This window comes from Lutra lutra, chromosome 12 (genome assembly GCF_902655055.1).
Source record: "Lutra lutra chromosome 12, mLutLut1.2, whole genome shotgun sequence".
Classification (NCBI taxonomy): Eukaryota; Metazoa; Chordata; class Mammalia; order Carnivora; family Mustelidae; genus Lutra; species Lutra lutra.
This window is the reverse complement of record NC_062289.1, coordinates 14084708-14106804: the sequence shown is the minus strand read 5'-3', so window position 1 is coordinate 14106804 and position 22097 is coordinate 14084708. Positions and strand designations below refer to the sequence as shown.

Genomic DNA, 22097 nt, shown 5'->3' with positions numbered 1-22097 from the left:
CAGACAGAGAGTTTTCGCCCCACCTCTCACACCCAATTCTTTATCTGGTGCGTCGGCCTGTCAGTCTGGCATTGCTTGAGATTCAGATGCCGAGCAGGAGGCGCGAGGGTGGGAACTGTAAAAGCAGGGGTAACACTTCTCAGAATCCTGCTTGAGGATTAAAATAATCATGGCCACGCTAGGCAAAATGTAGTTCCATGTCACTGAAGCGCTTCCGTGTGGATGGTCACTTCATGTGGCACGTGGCACCTGGAGCGTGAGCGGTTTGCGGGCACGTCCCAGGAGCGTGCTGAAGGCTGCGGGGTTGTTCTGCCCTGTTCCAGAGCCCTGAGGTATGCCCAGAAGGCAGAAGACCGTTTCCTAGTAGTAAAATCAATGCTGCTTCAGTACGGAGCCTGTGCCCTGAAGATTTGGAGAAGGAACTGTTTTGGGACGATGACTGAGCAAGAGACATTTATCTTGCTTTTATGCCTCTGGTTTGTAACCTACTTAGCAGTAAGTGAAAAGCTTAACATTGGCCTTGCTGTTTTTCTTTTCTAGCTCCCAAAGGAAGTGTCTTCAGAGACTTTTGACAAGACCATCTTAAGAGCCCTGAATCAGGGTTCATTGAAAAGGGAAGAACGGCGACATCCTGACCTAGAGCCCATCCTAAGGTAACAGTTCACTGACAGCGGTGTCACAGATGAGATAATGGGCATCGGGGGTCTTAGAATGGAGTTCAAGGGAGATCACTTTCTGTGGTGCTTCTTAAAATGGACTTTTATCTGTGTATTATTTGGGTCTAGGCTCACCCTAGGAAACATCAAACTAATTACTTTGATCACTGGACTCCTCAGCTCTCCGATATCATAAATAATTGCTTCTAAAATATACCAACATACAGTGACCCTCTTGTTTTCCCCATAAAATATTTATTAAAAGAGCTCCTGGTCCAAGAGCTCAACTTTAGAGATGTTTTCTATTTTAAGTTGTCAAGTAAGTAAGATTAGGCTAACCTATTAGGGTTGGAAAGTAAAAGAAATTAACACTCTGAAGACCAGCTCTTCTGTAGGGCGGGGAAGTTACAGTGGCGACGGCTGGGACATGGCGGGTCAGGCACAGCACTGGGGTCAGCTCCCGGAGCGTGCTGTGGGCAAGTGGGGTAATGGTGGCCCAGGGGCTCTGTGTGGGCAGGATGGGTGTGAATGTGGGTAACTATGCTTATTTTGTGATGGGAAGTGGAGGGATCTCTTGCCTATTGGCTTCTATTTTTTCCTAAAGTAAGAATCTGCTTAAGAATGGCTACCCTGAGGGTGGGGACCAAATGTTGGAGAGCAGAAGGGACGTCCGGGACTTGTGTGGGGACATGCACAATCTGATGCAGGAAACCTCATCGGCTGGCCAGGGTGTGGAGCCCATTTGAGATGGAATATCAGTAAATTATAGTGGTCTTGGGCTGTCCTGCTGTGTGGATTTTTAAAAACATCTTTCCAGCATTTCAGGTTCAAGTGCTAGGAAAGCAGATGGTTGGATAAGGACTTTCTTGGATGTGATGAAAGGACACCGGGGCAAAGGAGTTTAGGGAAGTGCGTGCAGTGTTTAAAAACGGACAGCTTGGGGCGCCTGGGTGACTCAGTGGTTAAAGCCTCTGCCTTCGGCTCAGGTCATGATCTCAGGGTCCTGGGATCGAGCCTCACATGGGGGACTCTCTGCTCAGCAGGGAGCCTTCCTCCTCCTCTCTCTCTCTGCCTGCCTCTCTGCCTACTTGTGATCTGTCTGTCAAATAAATAAAAATCTGTAAAAAAATAAAAAAAAAAAAACCCAAAAACGGACAGCTTCCCAGTGTGAGGATAGGGGAACCGGACAGGAGCGTGAACCGCAGTTGAAGAATCCAGCGCCGTGGGAGTAAGCAGGTAATGAAGCCGGTCAGAGTGTGAAATGCCTGAATTAGGGAATTCCGAGGCAGGACCGGTGGTTGTGACTCTGAGAGGTTTGGGGTGTGGTTTCCGTGATTGTTTAATTGCTGCAACTTCCCCCTCTGTGCATGTTTCCCTTTAGGAGAGAGAAATGAGGGCGGTAATGGCCGAGGAAACAAATGCCGTTTTCCTGGAGACTTGCAGTTATTAATAAGTAAACTAAGGAAAAGCAGCGTTGAAACATACGGCCTTGATTCTGGGCTTGAGCGGGGCTTCCCGCCGCCATCCGATCCCCAGCTGGCGCCCTTTTCTGGAGTAGCCTTGCCGAGGCCGAGAGTGGGCAGAGAGGGGTGTTGCTCAGTGCCTGGCGCTCCCCCTGTGCCGGGGAGCCAGCACTGTCAGGATGGGGCGGGCTGGGAAGAAGGGGGGATGTTCGCTCCCCGAGGGAGAGAAGCAGAAATCTGGGAAGGAGAGGGGTGTGCTCATTGAATGACAAGATCCAGGGTCGAGCAGAGACAGACACATACGGAGGAAATCCCTGGGGAAGAGGCAGCGAGGCTAAGAGCCCAGAGTGTTGGCTGATCACCCATGTGGGCTTGGAAAGTCCTGGACACCTTGGAGGACCAGGAATGGGGGAGACAGCGAGGCAGGGGCCACGCTGAGTATGACTGTGGGAGCGTGACTACAACAGAGGCCGCAGTGTCTGGAAGGCAGCTGCAGGGGACTCCCCCCACCTTCGCAGCCCTCGTGATAGGGCAGGGGAGCACCCCCACCCGGATGGGCTCGCAGGCTTCTAGTCCAAGCAGGGAGGTGCACAGCTGTTCATTGAAGACCTGGCTCTCTGGGGCGGCTCAGCGCACCCAGCGGGAGGGCTCAGAGACAGCCCGGGAGCTGCAGGGAGTGGTCCCCCAGCATTCCGGGGGTGATGGTGAGGGAGAGGGGGTTGAATTCCAGGGTCCCCTGTGCTACTCAAAAGTCAGGGGGCTCATGCATCCCAGGGGATCTCATTAAGGCGCAGATTCTTAGCCCGCAGCGCGGAAGTGGGCTCGGTCCTGCGATGTACTGGGCTGTGGAGTGCTCTTGGTCCGCGCGGAACGTGCTGAGCACCCGGCCGTAGGGGGTGGGGAGCACTCAGACCGCTGCCTCCAAGGTGACTCAGGAGGGAGCTTCTCCAGCTGTGACCCTGTCTGGAGCAAGAACCTGGCGGGCGGCCCAGGAGGAGATGGAGAGGAGGCCAGCTGGCAGGCTGTGGGGTGTGGAGAGCGGCAGAGTGTGCATCTTTAGGACATCTCCAGGAGGAAGTCCGCTTTCACCCTGTCCGTGCTGGCGTCGGGGTCTGTTTGTTCCCAGCCGGACTGTGCTGGCTACGAGGCCTTTACCTTGCCTGAGACCCCGCGGCTGACCAGTCATTGACTCCCAGTCCTATTGCATACTGCTCCTGTTGAGGGGGATAAAATACAGTAAAGTCTTACTCAGTATATTTGTATACAGACTGCTCACTATAGAGTCGCTCAGTTTGTTTCCATAGCTTGGGGCTTTCTTAATAAATCTGACAGATGCTCAATATAGAACATTCGGGAAATTCAGAAAAGTAATGAAAAGATGACAGTTACTCAAATAACTATTACTGACATTTTAAATTTTCCTTTTAGTTTTTTGTTTTGCTTGTAATATTAGTGAGGCAAGTTTTATATCTATTTTCTTTCTCACAGTATAAGGATTTTCTATTTAATTCTTCAAGATTATTTTGAATGTCTACAGAGTATGTCCCATCTGGCTGTGTAATTCTTTGACTCTTTCTTTGTTGTTGGGAAGAACAGTTTCCACCCCCCCATACAGCTTTGACCATTTTTATGCATAAAAAACTTTCTAGATTTATGAGTTATTACTGAAGAGAGAGTCTTTGTAATTGATTTACTGATTTACAGAGTATGATCCTCTTTTAGGATCCCTGATAATACATATATTATTATTTTTCTTATGAAAATGTTACATAAACAGTATTTACTGTTAGTGTTTGAGTTTACTAGTTCATTACAGCTTGGCTAGATTTGAGTATCATTTAAAAAACTATTTCCTCATTTGATAGGAGAATGATTATCTCACTGGCTTAATGTTCACTTTCTTTGTTAGTGAAATTCAGTATCTTTTTCTAAGTTTAGCCATTTGTGTATTTTTTAAGATCATCTGTCCTTTACCATTTATCTTTGTGGGTCTTAGTGTTTTTAGACTTTTAACAACTTACCTTTAGTAGTATAACATTTCTCAGTGATGATTTTTTAGATGAAGATTAAAATACTATATTAGGTCTATGTGTCTATGTTTCTGTGTTTCAGTTTATCTCTTCATGAATACAAAGTCATTCCCAGGTTGTTTGTTAAATGTTAGGTGCATCTCTATAGCCATATGGGGAAAAAGTTAGGCTAGAACCATATGTCATTCCTTACATCAAAATTAACTCTAAGAGGGGGGTGGGGTTATGGACTTTGGGGAGGGTATGTGCTGTGGTGAGTGCTGTGAAGTGTGTAAACCTGGCGATTCACAGACCTGTACCCCTGGGGATAAAAATACATTATATGTTTATACAAAAAAATAATAATAAAAAATTTTTTAAAAATAAAAAAATTAGATGGCTCAGAGATTTATTTTTTTAAAAGATTTTATTTTATTTTATTTTAAGGTTTTATTTATTTATTTGACAAGAGATCACAAGTAGGCAGAGAGGCAGGCAGAGAGAGAGGGAGAAGGAAGCAGGCTCCCTGCTGAGCTGAGAGCCCAATGCGGGACTTGATCCCAAGACCCTGAGATCATGACCCAAGCCGAAGGCAGCGGCTTAACTCACTCAGCCACCCAGGTGCCCCTAAAGATTTTATTTATTTATTTGACAGACAGAGATCACAAGTAGGCAGAGGGGCAGGCAGAGAGAGGGGGGAAAGCAGGCTCCCTGCTGATGCCGATGCGGGGCTCGATCCCGGGACCCTGCGATGACCCTACATGGCTCAGAGATTTAAATGCAAGGAAGGAAACATGAAATTTATAAGTGTATGAAAGATTTTTCAAAGTATCACACAATACCTAGAAACGATTAAAAATGGAAATTCAAATACTCAGAAATGCAAATTTCTGTAAAGGAAATATAAACAAAGTGAAGACAAACCTCAAATTCAAGAAAAAATACTTGTAATAATTTCTTTCTCATTAAAAAAAAAACCTCATAAAAGTCAGTTAAGATAACAAAAACTTAATAGTCCAAAGTAGGGAGAAAAATGGGAGCATATATGAACAAATAGCACAGAGAAACTGGAATTTCAGGTGTCATTTTAACATATGAAAAGCTGCTCAGAACCAGAAATGTAAGTTAAAAATTTGAGTTTTATTTTTTTTAGGTGGCCACTATATTTTTCTAATTTTAAATATATTTTTTAAAGATTTTATTTATTTATTTGAAAGAGATCACAAGTAGGCAGAGAGGCAGGCAGAGAGACGGGGGAAGCAGGCTCCCTGCTGAGCAGAGAGCCCAATGTGGGGCTCGATCCCAGGACCCTGGGATCATGACCTGAGCCTAAGGCAGAGGCTTTAACCCACTGAGCCACCCAGGTGCCCTAACTTTTAAATATTTTTAATTTAGTTTTTTTTTTTTTTAATGTAAATTTCTTTGGGTGGGGAGGGGCAGAGGGAGAGGGAGAGAGAGATCTTTTTTTTTTTTTTTTAAGATTTTATTTATTTATTTGACACAGAGAGAGAGATCACAAGTAGGCAGAGAAGCAGGCAGAGAGAGAGGAGGAAGCAGGCTCCCCACTGAGCAGAGAGCCAGATGCGGTGCTCGATCCCAGGACCCTGGCATCATGACCTGAGCCGAAGGCAGGGGCTTTAACCCACTGAGCCACCCAGGCGCCCCAAGAGAAAGAAATCTTAAGTAGGCCTGAGATCATGACCTGAGCCAAAGTCAAGTTGGATACTTAGCTAAGTGAGCCACCCTGGTACCCCTAAATTCAGTTTAGTTTGTTTTTATTTTTTAAAGATTTTATTTATTTATTTGACAGAGAGATCACAAGTAGGCAGAGAGGCAGGCAGAGAGAGGGGGGAAAGCAGGCTCCCTGCCGAGCAGAGAGCCCAACGCAGGGCTTGATCCCAGGACCCCAAGATCATGACCCGAGCCAAGGGCAGAGGCTTAACCCACTGAGCCATCCAGGTGCCCCCCTAAATTTAGTTTTAATTGAAGTATAGTCGTCATACAACATTGTGTTAGTTTCAGGCATGTAACACAGCAGTCTGACAAGTATGTATATAATAGGATAACAGTCAGGACAACATGAGTGGTCCCCATCTGTCACTACACAAAGTTATAGTATCATTGACTCTAGTCCCTGTGCTGTACTCTTCATCCCATGACTTACTTATTTTATAACTGGAAGTCTGTGCCTCTTAATTGCCTTCGCCTATTTCACCCACACCTCTACCCTCTTCCCTTGGCAACCACCAATTTTCGGTATTGGAGTATGTTTCTGTTGTTTCGTTGATTTGTTTTTTAGATTCTACATATAAGTGAAATCATACGGTGTTTGTCTTTCTCTTTCTGGCTTATTTCGCTTAATGTAATCCCCTCTAGGTCCATCCATGTTGTCCCAAATGGCAAGATTTCTTTTTTTTTTTAGTGGCTGAGTAGTATTCCATGTTGTGTACCACACTTTCTTCCCTTGATCTTAGCCTGAAGCCAAGAATCGATCCATTCGCCTGTGGATGGGCACGTGGGTTGCTTTCGCGTCTTGGCTGTTGTGAACAAGGCTGCGCTCAGTACAGCGGTGCAGATAGCTCCTCAGATTAGCGTTTTCATGTTCTTTGCGTAAATATTCAGAGGTGGCATCTGAATTGTGCGGTATTTCTATTTTTTATATTTTGAGGCCCCTCCGTGCTGTTCTCATAGTGGCTGTACCGTTCGCATCCCCAGCAACAATGCACGAGGTTCCCTTTTCTCCACATCCTCACTGACACTTGTTATTTCTCGTCTTTTTGATACTAGCTATTCTGACTGGCCTAGGCTGATGTTGTCAGATTTCTAGTAATTTATCATACAGGAGTATTCCCACTGACATGCAAAAATAAGTGCTGTAATTTTTGACTAGAAAAGACTAGAAACAGCTAGATGTTGATGGAGACTTGGTTAACTCACAGGATGAGTCATTTTAATGTCATGGAACATTCATTGGAATGCTCTGTGGCCTTACTGCAGAAGAACAACAGAGAGCAGCAGGTGCCTTCAGGAGTGCTGGGGGAGAGCCAGGTGAGAACAGTTACTAGAATGTCACCATTTTAAAGGATATGTACGTGTTTGTGTGCAAAGGATATCTCTGAAAAACACAGTAATAAAGATGCTTGTGTCCAGGGAAGAAGAGGGGCTCTGGGAGTAGGAATGGGACCGGCTGTTCACTTGGTAGCTTCTGAATTGGGGCCATATATATTCTTCACTTACTTCGACAGGCTTGAAGCTATCCCTCTCTTGAAACACGATCAATTTACATTTTGTGGGGGTGATAGTTTCTGTTATTTTTATTGTTTGTTTTGGATTTATTTTGTTTCACCAAGCGAGGCCAGGATTGAAATCTGTTTTTCTTCCCAAACAATGAATTGATTCTTTCCTATAGTACTGATTTCCTACATTTCTAAGTAGATAACATTGTGTTCCTGGATTTTTCCTCTCAACAATCTCATTTTTGTTCCAGGATCACTTTTTAATTATTAGAACTTTAGAGTTTATTAGTAGCTGATAGATCTGGTTTTCGTGCTGCTGGTGCTGTTTCTGAAATACTCGTCCGTGTTCTCAGGCATCTGTTATTCAGCTTAGGTATTAGAACTTGATGCATATGACCTCTAGGAGATGTGCTAAGCAGTGGTTCAAGTCTTAGTAATCCCAGTGTCTGGGCTCTTCGTAGGACTGTCATTTTTAACAGTCCTCATCGATTCCCTCCCTGTCCCGAACGCATACGTCCTCAAGCCACTCAGAGCAAGGCCGGAGGCAGCAGCGCTTTCAGAGGACGCGCCTTAAGGGACTAGAAAAGGGGCCCTAAGTGGAGTGAGGCGTCATTCAGTCACAGGGACTGTGCTCGGAGGCCTCGTAGGGTGGGAGAGGTGGCCGGCAGGTGCTCGAGCTCCGCTGGTGTCAGGAGGGCACCTGCACAGGAGGTGGGAGGGAGCAGGAGTGGGAATAGATTACTACAGGGTTGACCTGATGTAAGAATGTTAGGAACCGTGAGGCACAGGTGTCTTTCTGTTGGGGAATGGGGTTACAGTACGGGAAGGAAGACCGCCAGAATGCACCCTGGAGCGTCTGATTGGAATTGAAGATAGGGACGTGAACCTGTGATTTGGGGTATATATATGGAAATAAAAATGGCTGTGTGTGTATACCTGTGTTCCCTGGCTCTGTTCTTTGAGAAGGTCTGGAAGCACCCACAGCCAGTTGCCGTGGGAATGCCTGGTGCCCAGAGCTTGACTTGTAACCATTCTGCTCTGCACAGAACTAGGGCTCCTCGGAGGAAGAGGTGATTATAACGCTGGCGCAGGAGCAGTACGAGATGGGCCTGCTGGGCCAGAAAGCTTGGCAGTGCTCAAGGAGTGGAGCGGCTCGGTCACGAGGCTCCAGACACCAGCTTGAAGGGGCTCCTATAGTCCTATCTGGAGCAAATCGAACATCAAAATAAATGAAACAGTAACATTGAATAGAGGAGGAAACCACGAGTCCTTGTTGAAATAAATAATGAGTAGATTGAATGAGGATATTTTATAGTATCAAAGTCCTTTCCCACACAGTAATGTTTATTATTCCTAAAAGGAGGAAGGGTGGCTTTAGAGTGGTGAAGCCTAACAGGTCCCTCTCTAATCCAGGAACGGAACTTGGTGAGTGATGAGGGCGTCAATCAGAATCACCACACAATAGGCTGTAGCAAAAAAAACAAAGCCTCAGTCCTCTAAGATTCCTGCTATGAATCTGGTGGTGAGGGCATATCAGACAAACCAAAGTTGTGACCGTTCCACAAACCACAGGGGCTGTCCTCTTAAAACTATGAGAGCCGCGGGAGGGCTGAGGAGCTCCCATGGTAGCTGGGTGCGGCATAGGACCTGAACTGGGTCTTGGTGGTAAAAAGGACACTTCGGAGTCAGTTGGAGAAACTTTAATGGGGTCTGAGGATTAGGTCTTAATTTATCATGAAGTGTTAATGTCCCATTATTGATTGTAAGAGAATGTCTTTGTAGGAGATACTGATGTCTTGCCAGGGGTTGGGGTGTCAGAGATCAGCTGTTTATGGTTCAGAAAAGCATTTTTTACTGTATTTGCAACTTCTAAGTGTGAGATTTTTTTAGAGGGGAAAAAATATTTCCATAAGGAGCCACTTTTAGAAATTTGGTTCCTGGCTAAGATGGCAATTAAGAAGTATGTGTCTGACTCTTTCTTATTAACAGCTTTTAGGGTTCTCCTCAGTGATGATCATGGAGGTGTGTGGGTGCGTGTGTTTTAAGATCATTTTTACTATAAAGGTGTTGTTTGAGCTACTTGTGAAGAATGTAGAGGAAGGTGTGATACAGAAAGTCCTGAATTGCCCTTTCTCCAAATTTAGTCACTAGAAATAGCCTTCCTTAAAAAAATTTTATGTAACTTTTCAGAAATTTTCTGTGCAGATGCATACCCTGTATTTATGTATTTGTGCATATTTACTGTGCAAATGAAATCCTATGCACACTTTCCTACCACTTACTCTTTATTAAATATATTGGACATGGTAGTACATCGGTACATGTAAAAAGATTGCTGTCTTTTTATTTGCCACATAATCTATTTTTAGTGGTGTCATAATGAGTGTACTTAATGGCCATTCCGATTCTAAATATTCTGAGACTACAAACAGTATTACAGTGAATATCCACATATGTTTCTTAACACATTTGGATATGTTTATCTGTGAGAGATATTTCTAGAATTGAAATTGTTTGGTCATAAGTTACACATTTTTAAATATGTAATGATTCCAAGTTACTTCTGAGGATTCTAAGGAGGTAGCAGCCCTTGATACCCTGAAAGAAAGCCTTGCATTTGGATCTCTGTAACTCCGCAGACGTAAGATATACTCCATCTCTCATCTTTGCCAATCTTAGAGAGGAAGACTATATCTTTTTTTTTTAAGATTTTATTTATTTATTTGACAGAGAGATCACAAGTAGGCAGAGAGAGAGGAGGAAGCAGGCTCCCCGCTGAGCAGAGAGCCCGATGTGGGGCTCAATCCCAGGACCCTGAGATCATGACCTGAGCCGAAGGCAGAGGCTTAACCTTCACTGAGCCACCAGGGGCCCCGAACACTGTATCTTCTTTTAGTCTGTGTTTGAGTCTGTAGTTAGTCTCTATTTGCACTTTCCTGTGAATGGCTTTTTCAGTCCTTTCCACTTTTTATTGGTCTTACTGATTTATAAGTTATTTGTTGGATTAAAGAAAGGAACCCTGTTTGTTGTTCTTTCTTGACCATGTGGGCACTTTACATTTTTCTGAGATAGGATTTATCAGTCTTTTTCTCTGACGGTTTTAGGGTTTTGTATCCTGCTTGAAAAGACTGTACTCTTCAAAAACTATATTTTTAGAATACGTTCCCCCCCCCAATATTTCCCTTAAAAAAATCTTTGATTTGTGTGGCTGGTTTGTGGTCCCAACACCATTAATAGGATGTGAGAAGACCTCATTCTCAGTTTGTGAATTTTGGGTAAGTATGATTATCATTCATGTCACTTAAGAAAAGGAGCGGTTGTAGAGGAAGGGGCAATTATTGTACGTGGGAAATAGAAAATGAGTTTATAGGAGCAGTAGAGATGGGGCTGGTACAGGACATGGCGCGTGAGTTCAGTTCCAGATCACTGTAAATCAGGAAGAGAGAAATATGGCACTGAAACGTACCTTTGGGGTTGGGTGGTTTCTGTCCTGTCCAAATATAATCTTGTTTTTCTTATTTAATATGTTAGTTTATGGCCAGTTTGGTTTTTATAGACAGGTATGATTACCATCTTGTGGTTCTGCATTCCTGAAACCTTGACTTTAGTGCGGAGGCCGATTTCCGGCCTGTGCCTTCATCTCAGGTGTGGCTTGTCTGCGTGGCTCAGTGTTCGCACAGCGGTCCGGCACTCGGTTCGTGGATTGATGGGTGGTATCTAGGCTGTCTCTTGGGACTCAAGCCTGAATTAAAGGTGTGTCTGTCTGTCAGTGGACAGGCTGGTGTGTAAATGTAACCAGGTAATAGGTTTCACCACTGCCATTGGGTTTTAATCCCCAGCTGTAGGTAATGTGTTCAGACCTGGAAATTTAGATCAGCTCCTTGCTCGGTTTTCCTCCCATCTCTTCATTTCCCCTGTTTGTCTTCCAATTGAATATTTATTTCCACATTTGCATACCAAGAAGCAATTTTGCCTAATGTACAAGGTAATTTTGGTCCACAGGGTCATCTCTTGGTATGGTATCTAATGACTTTATAATTAATATGAATGACAGGTCAAACACCTTGGGGAGAAATTTAAGAATTTTAAATGAGCATTTAATGTGTTCAGAAGTAATGGAAGGAGGTGTGTTTGTTGAGCAGGGCGAACAGTTACGTGTGCTGTGAGTGTCCTAACCTTGATGAACTGGTAGTGTCTTTCCCTAGGAGGGGAGTAAAGCTGAAAGGGTTAGTAACTGGTTCAGGGCGATTCAGCTTTTAAGTGGTTGGGCTGGTGTTCAGATCCTTGAGGAAACTCTCCAGGAGACTGTCCTGTAACTATACCCCTTGTTGCTGGGTCCGTTTGCCGAGAAGACTTCCCGCTGAAATCTTAATTACATTAATAAAATGTGAGGAAAGCTGGTTTTCAAAGATAACGGCTCAGACTCATGGTACGAAGCACCCCGGAATGAATCATCAGTGAGTCCTGCCTAAGGATGCAGTCCTGCTCGTAACTGCCCAGACCTCCGCGTGCCACAGGTTCAGGCCCCTGGCACCCTGGCGTCCTAGGCTCTTAGGTTCGGGGATTGGCGGGGGAGTGCCCTCATGGGACAGGCAGGTGAGGAAAAGCAGCACCTGTGAAGAAGAATGAAGGAATCAGCCGTTCTACTCTGAGCAGAAAGATGGCTGTTGGACCACTTGGGCAAAAGATGGACATAACATATGTATATATATTTTTTCTGCCAGAATTGCAACCTTACCACTAGATTACAGAAAATTAAAAATACACCTGTGTATTCGATTTTTGCAAATAGGTTTCTTTTGTCCACTTCCTCCTATGGGAAGTGCGTTAGAAAATAATACTCTTTTCCTTAGGAAAACCGTCTGTTTTTTTAACCCGAAGTAAAGGGCCGCGTGCGCTGGCCTGGGCACCCAGGCTGAACCTGGCCGCGTGGCGCTAACACCGTCTCCTCCTTGCGCGCAGGCAGCTCTTCTCCACGGCCTCCCGAGCTTTCCTGCAGAGCCGGCGGGTGCACAGCTTCTTCCAGGCCGGACCAGTGGACCCCCTGCACAGCCTCAGTAAGCGCCTCCCCTCGCCTGTCCCCGGTGCCGGGGTCCGGTCGGGGCAGGGCGGCATTCGGTTGGGAACCTCTGTAGTCGTCCGTGACGCTGCGTGAAAGCTGCTGTCCCAGATCTGACTGACCCCCGGGCGGAAGCCAGCTCTGTCCCACCCGTGGGTCCCAGCCCTGGGTCCTCCCGGGTCTCATCACCCTGGTGTGCAGGTCGTGGAGCTGCCGTGCTGCCGGGCGCCTGGTGTAGACCCTCTCAGCGCACGGTGTAGACCCTCTCAGCGTCTTCCTTTCCTCCTGGGTCCCCTGTTCCCATAATGACCTCCTTGGCCTCCGAGGCTGGAAACCCAGGCCTCACCCTCTTCCCCTTTCCTCTCTGTGCTCGGTCACTGGCAGGCCAGGGCGCAAGGGACAGAGCAGGTCTTCCTTTCTGCCCCTCCTCCCGGGCCTGGCGTTGGCAGTGCAGCCTTCCTTTCCTGCACGCCCTGCACCAAGCTCGCCCCTCTCGGGTTCTAGCTTCTCCCTTCACTTTAACCTGTGCCAGGATTACTGCGGGGATCAGTGGCTTAATCCCCTTCTCACAACTTCAGAAGTTTGCTTTGAAATTGGAGCCATGAGCCTCCTTGTACCTTATTTGCTAGTCTCTCTGGCTTGGTGTCCGCCCAGTACACCTGCCATTTCCTGTCCCGGTATCTTGGCTCATTCTGCACCTGAACTTTTAAATGTCCTTCCTTTTGGCACAGCCTGTTAAAATCATCTGTCTTAGGACCCAACTGAAATACTGCCTCCTGAAGATTTCCCCATTTTTTTTTCCTTCTATTCCTGTGGGTTGGTGTTTGCCCTGATGTCTCATCCTTCATCACAGTTGGCCTTGTGCGTCATTTTATGTCATCTTTCTCAACTGCCTGTTTAAACAAATATTTTGCCAGGAACGTGGAGGTGTGCTTTAGGAGAACGTGCTGACTTCCAGCACAGCCGCTCTGGCAAGTGGCTCTTCGCTTTTTTTAATCTTTCTTCTGCTTTCAACAAAGTCATATTTTCTTATAACCAAAGGGGAAAGAAAAAGCATATTTCATCATTTTGAGGTGGAAGAAAAAGAGGTTATAAAAAGTAAAATGATTGGATATTATAACCCGGGCTAACTTGTCACAGTTTCTCTCATGGGGCACTTGTGCCTTAAATATTTTAAACAAGTAGCAAGTAGAATGAATGACTTTCAATGACAAGTTAATAAGACAAGATGAACGACCCTGTGGTTAAATTTGTGTCTGAATGGTGGCAGTAGTTGTATTTTTTTTTAAAGGAAAATCCTAATCATCATAGCACTATACAGATTTAACAGTCAGTGCTTCCACTTGGCCTGAGTGTAAGTACTTTTAAGGAATACTCCTTAACTAGCATCTATTTAATTCTAAAAAAGCATCGAAACATGCAGTTAAACTTCACATTCAGATTTTTAGCAGGCTGCCTGGGAAAACTGGCCCAAATGAGTAGTGCTTAGTTAAATAATAGAAAACTCATCATGAGAGCTTTACAGTATTTAAAGTACGCGAGCAGCGCTAAAGGTATCAGATTGCTGCAAAATGAAAATGTATTAAACATACATGTTTTGGGATTGTGGAAAATCTCGTCAGGATGACCCCGTTGTTTCACCAAAGAATACATTGTTGTCAAAGTTCCTTTGCACTTCTTTTGAAAAGAATGACTGCTCTACCCTTATTCTCCCTAGGATAGAGTGTAGTGTTCTATATTCTGACGATTGAGAAAACAAAATTGTTAAACTCCCAAGTGACTTCAGTTTTAAGTTCTGGAATCGCACTGGTCTGTATCGTAATGGAGAAGTCTTCCGGGGCTTTGAGAATGTGTTTGGTGACCGGCCCGTGTTGGCCTCTGAATCACTTGTCCCTGCTCTGTGATAGAAGAATAGAAAGTGACAGTAGACGGAGTCTGTGGAGCAGCGTGACATGGCCACACGGGATCGTGTTTTATAAAAGTAGTAGTTTACAGCACATGAGAGGTTTACAGTCCACAGCCCCCGGTGACGTTGGGAAGCACTCACTCGTGCTGCTTCTCACCTGGCACCCGAGCCTGTTTTTAATGCTCTGTCACTTGGGTTTCTTAAAGGACCCAGCTAGCAGAAATGTTCCCTTTACCACTAACTGTCCATTCTCCCCTTCTTGGGAGAAAGGAATCCTTCTGTGTGTTTTCTTTTGTTATAGTTTTCCTAAAGATTAATGATATTGAATACTTCCTGCAGATAACTTACAGTCCTCTCTGAAGACTTCTAAAATCTTAGAACACTTAAAGGAAGACAGTTCAGAAGCTTCAAGTCAAGAAGAAGGTAAGTGTGGATTCACCGGAGTAAATCATTCTGTCTGATATGGGCATAGGGAGAGGCAAATGGACCAGTAGAACAGATTAAGGAGCCAAGAAACAGACATCTGGGAACTCGGAATGTGACAGGTGGCATTATAAATTATAATTTATGTAACAGGTGGCATTATAAAAAATAGACTAGTCAATAGATGATGTTGGCTGGCTTTCCGATTGAAAAAAATATTATCTCATTAGATGTATACTTATGTCAAGCCCAGAAACTGCAAGTGAATAACAAAATATATGTAACATAAACTTAATGTAACATGTAAATTATAAAACTGAACTTCTAAATGTTAATCATCTGGGACAAGAAAGCTTTCTTGACAAAGCAGAGCATGACTGTAGCAGAGATCTTTCTAATCTAAAATAACTGAACATGTGACCCCCAAACCAGACAATTTGAAGACATTCAGAGGATACTCACAGTTGGAGAAAGACTCCATCCAGACACTAGAAATACTCTTTCAAAAAATCAATGAGAATGTCAGTCTGGAAATATGGGGCAAAAGATAAAGAGAGCTCATGGAAGAAATTTGAATGGCTATTAAACAGTGTTTAGCCCCACAAGCGGCCTGAAAAATGCACACTGTAAAAACAGTGAGGTATCTTTTCATGCTCATCAGATCGGCAAAGCTTTTTCGAGTGACGTTTCCAGGGGTATGAAGTAATGGGAACTCTGATCTGCCGCAGATGGGATATAAATTGGTACAACTCAATTTGGACAGGAACTTGACACTGTGCAGTGAGGTTGGAAGTAATTAATTTTATGCTACTGCCCAGCGGTTCTGCTGCTGTGAAAATTGTTGTCCATGTGCCCAGGGGACATGAAGTCTTCACAGCAGCCTTGCGTGTAACAGCAAATACCTGGGTCTGACCAGGTCAGGGGCTGTAAGTCTTAATGATCACACGCACTGGAATGTTTCAGCTAGCTCACCCGTGGAGGGGGTGGTCGGAGGGGATGGAGGAGGCCTTTGGTTGTTTCTGTGATATATTTTTGTTACAACATGGAGGTTAGAGGTGCTGACCCCCATGCCGTTGTAGATCCTGGGCAGAACTGACTCGCCCACAGCTGAGCTCACAGGAAGCCTTACCGAGAGTGTTTAGCACATAGTTTGTATTGTAGGTGTACTGTCTACTGTGTTCTTATAATAGAGTAGGCTAGCGAGAAGAAAATGTTCAGACAATCATATGGAAGAGCAAATAGGTTTCTAGTACTGTACTTACCCATCAGAAAAAGCCTCTGTATGTAAGGGGACCCATGCTGTCCAGGAGTCAGTTGAATAGACCTGGGGCCGGGGAATGTGGGCGTTTCTTATATTAAGAGATAGGTATTTTTTGAATGTTTGAGGCGCTTCATTTTTTTAACGGTTAAAATAAAAGCCTGAAACGGAAGGTCGCCGTTTCATAGTAGCACGTCACAGCGAACTTCCGTAGTTTCAGACAAAACCAGTTTGCTCTTAGGTGGCCAGGACCGCATTTGAGAGGATATTTGAGGAAATTCAGTAGTTCAGTATGTCTTTTAAAAACTGCCTCTTTAGGGGCGCCTGGGTGGCTCAGTGGGTTAAGGCCTCTGCCTTCGGCTCAGGTCATGATCCCAGGGTCCTGGGATCGAGCCCCGGATCGGGCTCTCTGCTCGGTGGGGAGCCTGCTTCCCCCTCTCTCTCTGCCTGCCTCTCTGCCTACTTGTGATCTCTGTCTGTCAAATAAATAAATAAAATCTTAAAAAAAAAAAAAAACTGCCTCTTTAAGGAATTTTCTGTGGAAAATGCTCGGAAGTGTTCTGCACGGTGTGCCGACACTGTTACAGCCCGTAAATGAGCTGCATCATCCTTTCGGATTCTTGCAGAAGCATTTGGCATAATGAGCTGTTTTTTTCCTCTACTCTAGACGTGTTACAGCACACCATAATCCACAAGAAACACACCGGGAAAAGTCCCCTCGTGAAGTACGTATCTAATTTCTAAAACGTAAATATCTTTGTGCATTTTTAATTAACTGGGTCACATTTACTTGAATTACCGACACATTTGGCTGTAAGTCTGTCATTCTACTGTTTGCTTGTTATGTGTCCCACCTTTTCTGTGTTGCCTTCTCTTTCTCTCCTTTCTGCTGTAGGGTGGCTTTTATTCTGTTTTTCTCTTGTCTTGACCTTGATTGTTCTGTCCCGTTCTCAGTTCTTCTGGGGGTTACCCTAGAGATTGTATTCTGCGTCCGTAACTTACCCAGGCCTGGTGTCAACTGTGCTGGCACCACTCACCCCGTGAGGACCTTTAATCCCTGTCACTTCCCTTTCCTTCTTCCCTGTATAAACCGTAAATGTCACATATTGTTATTCCTGTGTTTTAGAGCTCGCGAAACTCTTTCTCACTCGTCGGTCAGAATTCCAGGGTCCTTCATTCTGGCCTGAGGGTCTTAGCATCGTCTGTGATTTCCTTCTTGCTACAGAACACCGGAGTATTTCCTGCATCCTGTCTGCCAGTGATGCGTTCACTTTGTTTTTACTTGGAAAAAGTGTTTATTTGGTCTGTATTTTTACTGGATATAGGATCCTAGGTTGGCGGTTACTTTCTGTGAGCACTTTTAAACTCAGTTTTACGGTCTTGCTGTCGAACGCCTTTGGTCACTCGTGTGGTATCCCCTCAGCCCAGCTCTGGCTCCCCTCGTTGTCTCCCGTGCTGCCTAAGCCGTAAGACTGGCCACCTTCCCCCTTGGGGTACTTGCTGAGTCTGGGGACTGAGTTGGCTCTCAAACAGGCACAGTCCAGAAATGCAAGTTAATTTGTCCCCGGGGCTCAGCACTCAACTGACTGCAGAGCTCTCAGCTTCCGATCCTTCGGTTAGACAATTCTGGGAGGTCTCAGCTGCTTTGAACCTCTGCTGCTTCTGTTGGCAACCTCAGTAACGGACCCTCACGTTGGTTTTTCCTCCTTTCCTGTTTGCATGTAGTCATTGTTCCTGCTTCCTAGGGTCACCTCCCCTGTCAACCATGCCGTCCCAGATCCTGCTTTTCTAGGGGTGCTAAAAGACAGCCAGCCCTCATCGCTTCAGTCTTCTTGTTGCTCTTTGGAAGTTGGTGCACTTTTCAAACTCTGCTTGCTTTTTAGGATTTTCTCATTGTCTGGTTTTCAGCACTTCGCCTAGGACATGTTTGTAACTGTCTTTGACTGAATTCTACTTCTCAAGTCTGAACCCTGTTACCTTTTGGGGTTAGAGAAGTCCAAGCCATGCTCTCATGCCTGATTCTCTTGTTCTCTTTTCTGAGACCTGGACGACTTTGGATAATAGACTTCTCACCGTGCCCTGTGTGTCTTGTCCCTTTCTCGGTGTTCTCTGTATTTCCTTCCTCTCGGTGCTCCAGTCTAGTTTCTTCTGACCAAAGTTCCTCCTCGCAGACTCTGTTAGTCTGTTTCCATCCATTGAGTTCTTACTTTCAGTTCCTTCTGCAATTCCGGAGTTGAAATTTGGTTCTTTTTTATATTTTCCAAGATTCTTCCAAAAGGTCTCATCGTCCTGTAGTCAGTGACCTCTGAAGCACTGTTATTTTAAAGGCCCTGCTCAGTACCTCCCTTCCCTGGATTCTTTTTGAGTCTGTTTCTGTTATGTTTCTTTTGGTTTTCAGTCATGTCATCCTGTCCTTTTAACATGCCTTAGACATATACAACTCTCAGTGATCCTCGCCCTTTGGGGCTACGTGCCCCTGTGGGTGGTACAGGACGACCATAGCAGAGAGTCTGAAGACCACGTGCACTTGTTACTAATTTACTTAGAGAAAGGAATTAACTCTTAGATAGCTGTGTAATAGTCTTTTAGTATAAACTATACTTTTTTTTTTCCCCCTGAGAGAGGTCACTAGGCATTGTGTAAAAAAATAATATACTAAAGACAGAGCTTCTTCATGCTGTGATATGGTAGGCTCCATTATTGAGGGTAGATTTTCATACTTCTGTGAACTTTTCTGATAGCACTATTGGTACAAGTTGTTCTCCATTGGATGGGCTCACCATGCAATATTCCGAACAGAATGGAATCGTGGATTGGAGGAAGCAGAGCTGTACCACCATTCCGCACCCGGAGCACTGTGTGGCCTTAGCTGACCAGGTATTGGAGGGTTTTGTTTCTGTCCTTGCACATCGCTGCTCTAGAAGAGGGGAGTCCTCTGTGCATTATTATCTCGGAGAGTGGAGTGTCGGACTTTGAATGTAAATGTCGGATTACATGTAAATGTAACTGGAATATAAAGTCTGAGCTCTTCTGGGGTCTGAAGGAATACCTTGAGATTGCCTTTATTGCTCAAAAATTTAGTACATTTTGATACAAATCCTGTCATGTTTATTCTAAGTAGGGATACATTAGATGGTTTTGCCAACAAATTTTTTTGCTTTTGAAACAATTAGTCACATGTCAATCACCATCTTCTTGCTGGTGACATGAATTTGGAAACAGACCTTCCCTCGCGAATCATTGGGGTACTTTCCCTGAGTCCTGACTGTCATTAGGAAACGCCTGCTTTCTTAGGAGTTGGTGGAGGGAGAGCGCAGAATGCTGTCCGTGTGTCCATGAGGTGGGGTCACGCTGCAGGCAGTGGGGTGCTTACTCTGCAGCTCGGGGGAGAACCACGTTCTTTCTAGAAAATAGATGGGTTAACCTGGTTTTTATTTCTGGCCAACGCTCAGATCCAAATGTTAACCTTTACTGGAATGCGTTTTTACAAACTAAAGCATTGAAGCATATTTTGAGAAATTGTATGTTACCTTAGTCCTACTTAATGGCCTATTTTTGGAGTTCATTTGATTATACCTTTTCTCTCGCTACTTTAGTGCCTACACCTTCTCTTCTTAAAGTTGTCAAAACCTTTTGGAAGTTTTAACAACCTGGACTTTAAGAGAATACTGTTGAAGGTGTAGCAACTACCAGTTTCTTGACTGTGTTTTATCTTGTGGTCAGAAGAAAGAATACAGGTCCATTTTAAAAGCAAAAAACAAAGTAGGTATTTTTCTTAAATTAATATTAAGTAGTTACCAGAGAATGTGCAGATTTTAGTGCTTCAGGTAGGTATCTTCAGGAAGTAGGTTAGAAATCAGAATTTATTAGAATGTTTGATCTCAGAAGGATAACTCCACAGTGTGGTTTATTGTTAGTCTGTTTGATTTCTTTTTATTCTTTCCATTAGCATTCAACTGAGAAACGAGGCTTATCATCAATAAATAAGAAGAAAGGAAAGCCACAAATAGAAAAGTAGGTTCCATGTAATGTTTCCAGTAATAGAAATTGGTAAGAAAGGCAACATGGGGGGTTTGACTTTGGGCCTGTTTAGTTGACATCATACAGATGGTATTTTTCGACTAGTTTTCCTCCTATTTTTACTGCAGGGCTTAATTTTTTTAAATTCAAAGTTATCAACAAATGCAAATGATTGAAATAAAGCTATTGCCAAATCTGCTCAGTTTGGAGAGGTTCAGAATTCTCAGATTAAAGGTGAATCTTGCATTTAGATTATAGCTTACAAAAATTTTTTTATTATAAAAAAATTGAGGGGAATTTTATTTTATTTGTTTAAAAGATTTATTTATTTATTTGTCAGAAACAGAGAGCACAAGCCCGGGGGCGGGGGTAGTGACAGGCAGAGGGAGAAGCAGGCTCCCCACTGAGCAGAGAGCCCAAACCAGGGCTGGATCCCAGGACCTTGGGATCATGACCTGAGCTGAAGGCGCTTAACTGACTGAGCCACGCAGGCGTCCCTGAGGGGAATTTTAGTAATACTACTTAACTGTGTTCTCTAGAGAAGCTTATAAAAAATGTCGCTAACGTGTGTACTTTGGTTTTAGGGAGAAAATGAAGAAAACTGACAACAGATTGAATAGTAGAATAAATGGTATTAGACTCTCCACTTCTCAACATGCCCATGGTGGTTCTGTGAAAGGTAAGGAAGTTTCTCTGTTAAATACCCATCACCTAAATGTATTTAGCATGATACCCATTATAATAGGTATTGGAGTGTTGTGCCAGATCTTGATACTGTACTTCGCACTGATTGGAATTCGCACTGATGCGAACAGCAGTGTCTGAATAAATGGCATTAATTGAGGATGTAGGATTCAGCAATGGAGGTAAACCTTTCCTTTGCCACAGTTCTACTTACCACCTCCTCCTTCCTCTGGTAGCAACCGGCCCCTCACTTGTCTGCTTCTCAAGCCAGTCACTGCTGGAAGATCTTTTCTACCCTCGTGGAAACCTGTCCTTGTTCTTGTATAAAGTCATTTTTTGGTTTCTTGTTGACATTTTCCTGTTCTACTGGCCACCCTTCATGGGGTTTTATGGAGCTTTAGGGGAACGCAGACACTCGGATTTTTATTGTGCTAGATTTGTCTAGTTTCCATTTACCCACTTTTATTTTAAGGTCTCTTTACTTTTTTTGCTTTTGTATTCATTTGAGAAATGTCCTTTCTGCTGGCTCAATGATAACTTTTCAAGGTCATGTTTACTATCAATAGGAAAGATAAAAGAGAATAAAAGGCCGTAGACTGGTAGGAGAATGTTTTTTGTTCATGCGTGTACCTAACACATTTGTTGAGTGGACTGACCTCACAAGTTAAGGGTTTTTTAGATGTAAATTTTATTCAAATATTAGCACACTCAGTTGTGATACAACACGAATAACCAGAATATGTATTTTTAATGGAGTTTGCTTTTAAGCCAGCCATTTATTCAGAGAGACTGAAAATTGATACAGGAAATAGAGTTACATTTTGATTCTAAATTCATCTGGCCAACTCATTGAATTAGCCAACTGAACTGTCTTTGGGGGAGAAAATGACATGGGAAAAAACCCCACGTTGTTGATGAGTTTATTGTAACACTTAACTGTCTTTGAGGTTTCCTTTGGTAATGGCAGCTAGGAGGAGGAGGAAGAGCTAAAATAAGAACAACGAAAGGTCTCTGTCAGTGGATGGTTGGAAATTACTTCCGGCACATCTCCCTGTCTCTGGTTTTCCTCCCTCCAGCTCATTTTCTGCACTGCCCACATGTTTGTCTCCTAGATCACTTACCACGTTGGGTCATTTCCCAGTCGAAATTTGTGCCACCCTCAGAACATTGCCCTGTTCCTTGTCTCTCACATAATGTGGGAACTGCTGCTCCCCAAAGAAGCACACAGCTCTTTTTTGCTCGTTAGCTCCCTCATTGCAGAGAAGTTCTGTGGACTTTGATCTCAGCCCAGTATAGGTTTGACTGTTGTACTCCACTAGTTTTGTAAATGTGTGGCCTCTCCGAAGCCTTATTTTTCTCATTTGTAAAACAGGAGTAAGAACC

General features: G+C 44.2%; 1 protein-coding gene across 6 annotated transcripts in view; it reads left to right on the top strand.

Moving 5' to 3' along the window:
- ZCCHC2 (zinc finger CCHC-type containing 2) overlaps window positions 1-22097 on the top strand; it is a 62930-nt gene that overhangs the window by 25256 nt on the left and 15577 nt on the right. For all 6 annotated transcript variants that reach the window (XR_007121792.1, XR_007121791.1, XR_007121790.1 and 3 more), the window contains exons 5-11: window positions 541-653; window positions 12327-12421; window positions 14669-14752; window positions 16678-16735; window positions 18752-18887; window positions 19960-20024; window positions 20615-20709. Coding sequence is in view for 1 of the 6 variants with exons in the window: in XM_047696524.1 (XP_047552480.1) it covers window positions 541-653; window positions 12327-12421; window positions 14669-14752; window positions 16678-16735; window positions 18752-18887; window positions 19960-20024; window positions 20615-20709 (646 nt within the window). In the remaining 5 variants the exon portion in view is untranslated. The remainder of the gene's footprint in view (window positions 1-540; window positions 654-12326; window positions 12422-14668; window positions 14753-16677; window positions 16736-18751; window positions 18888-19959; window positions 20025-20614; window positions 20710-22097) is intronic.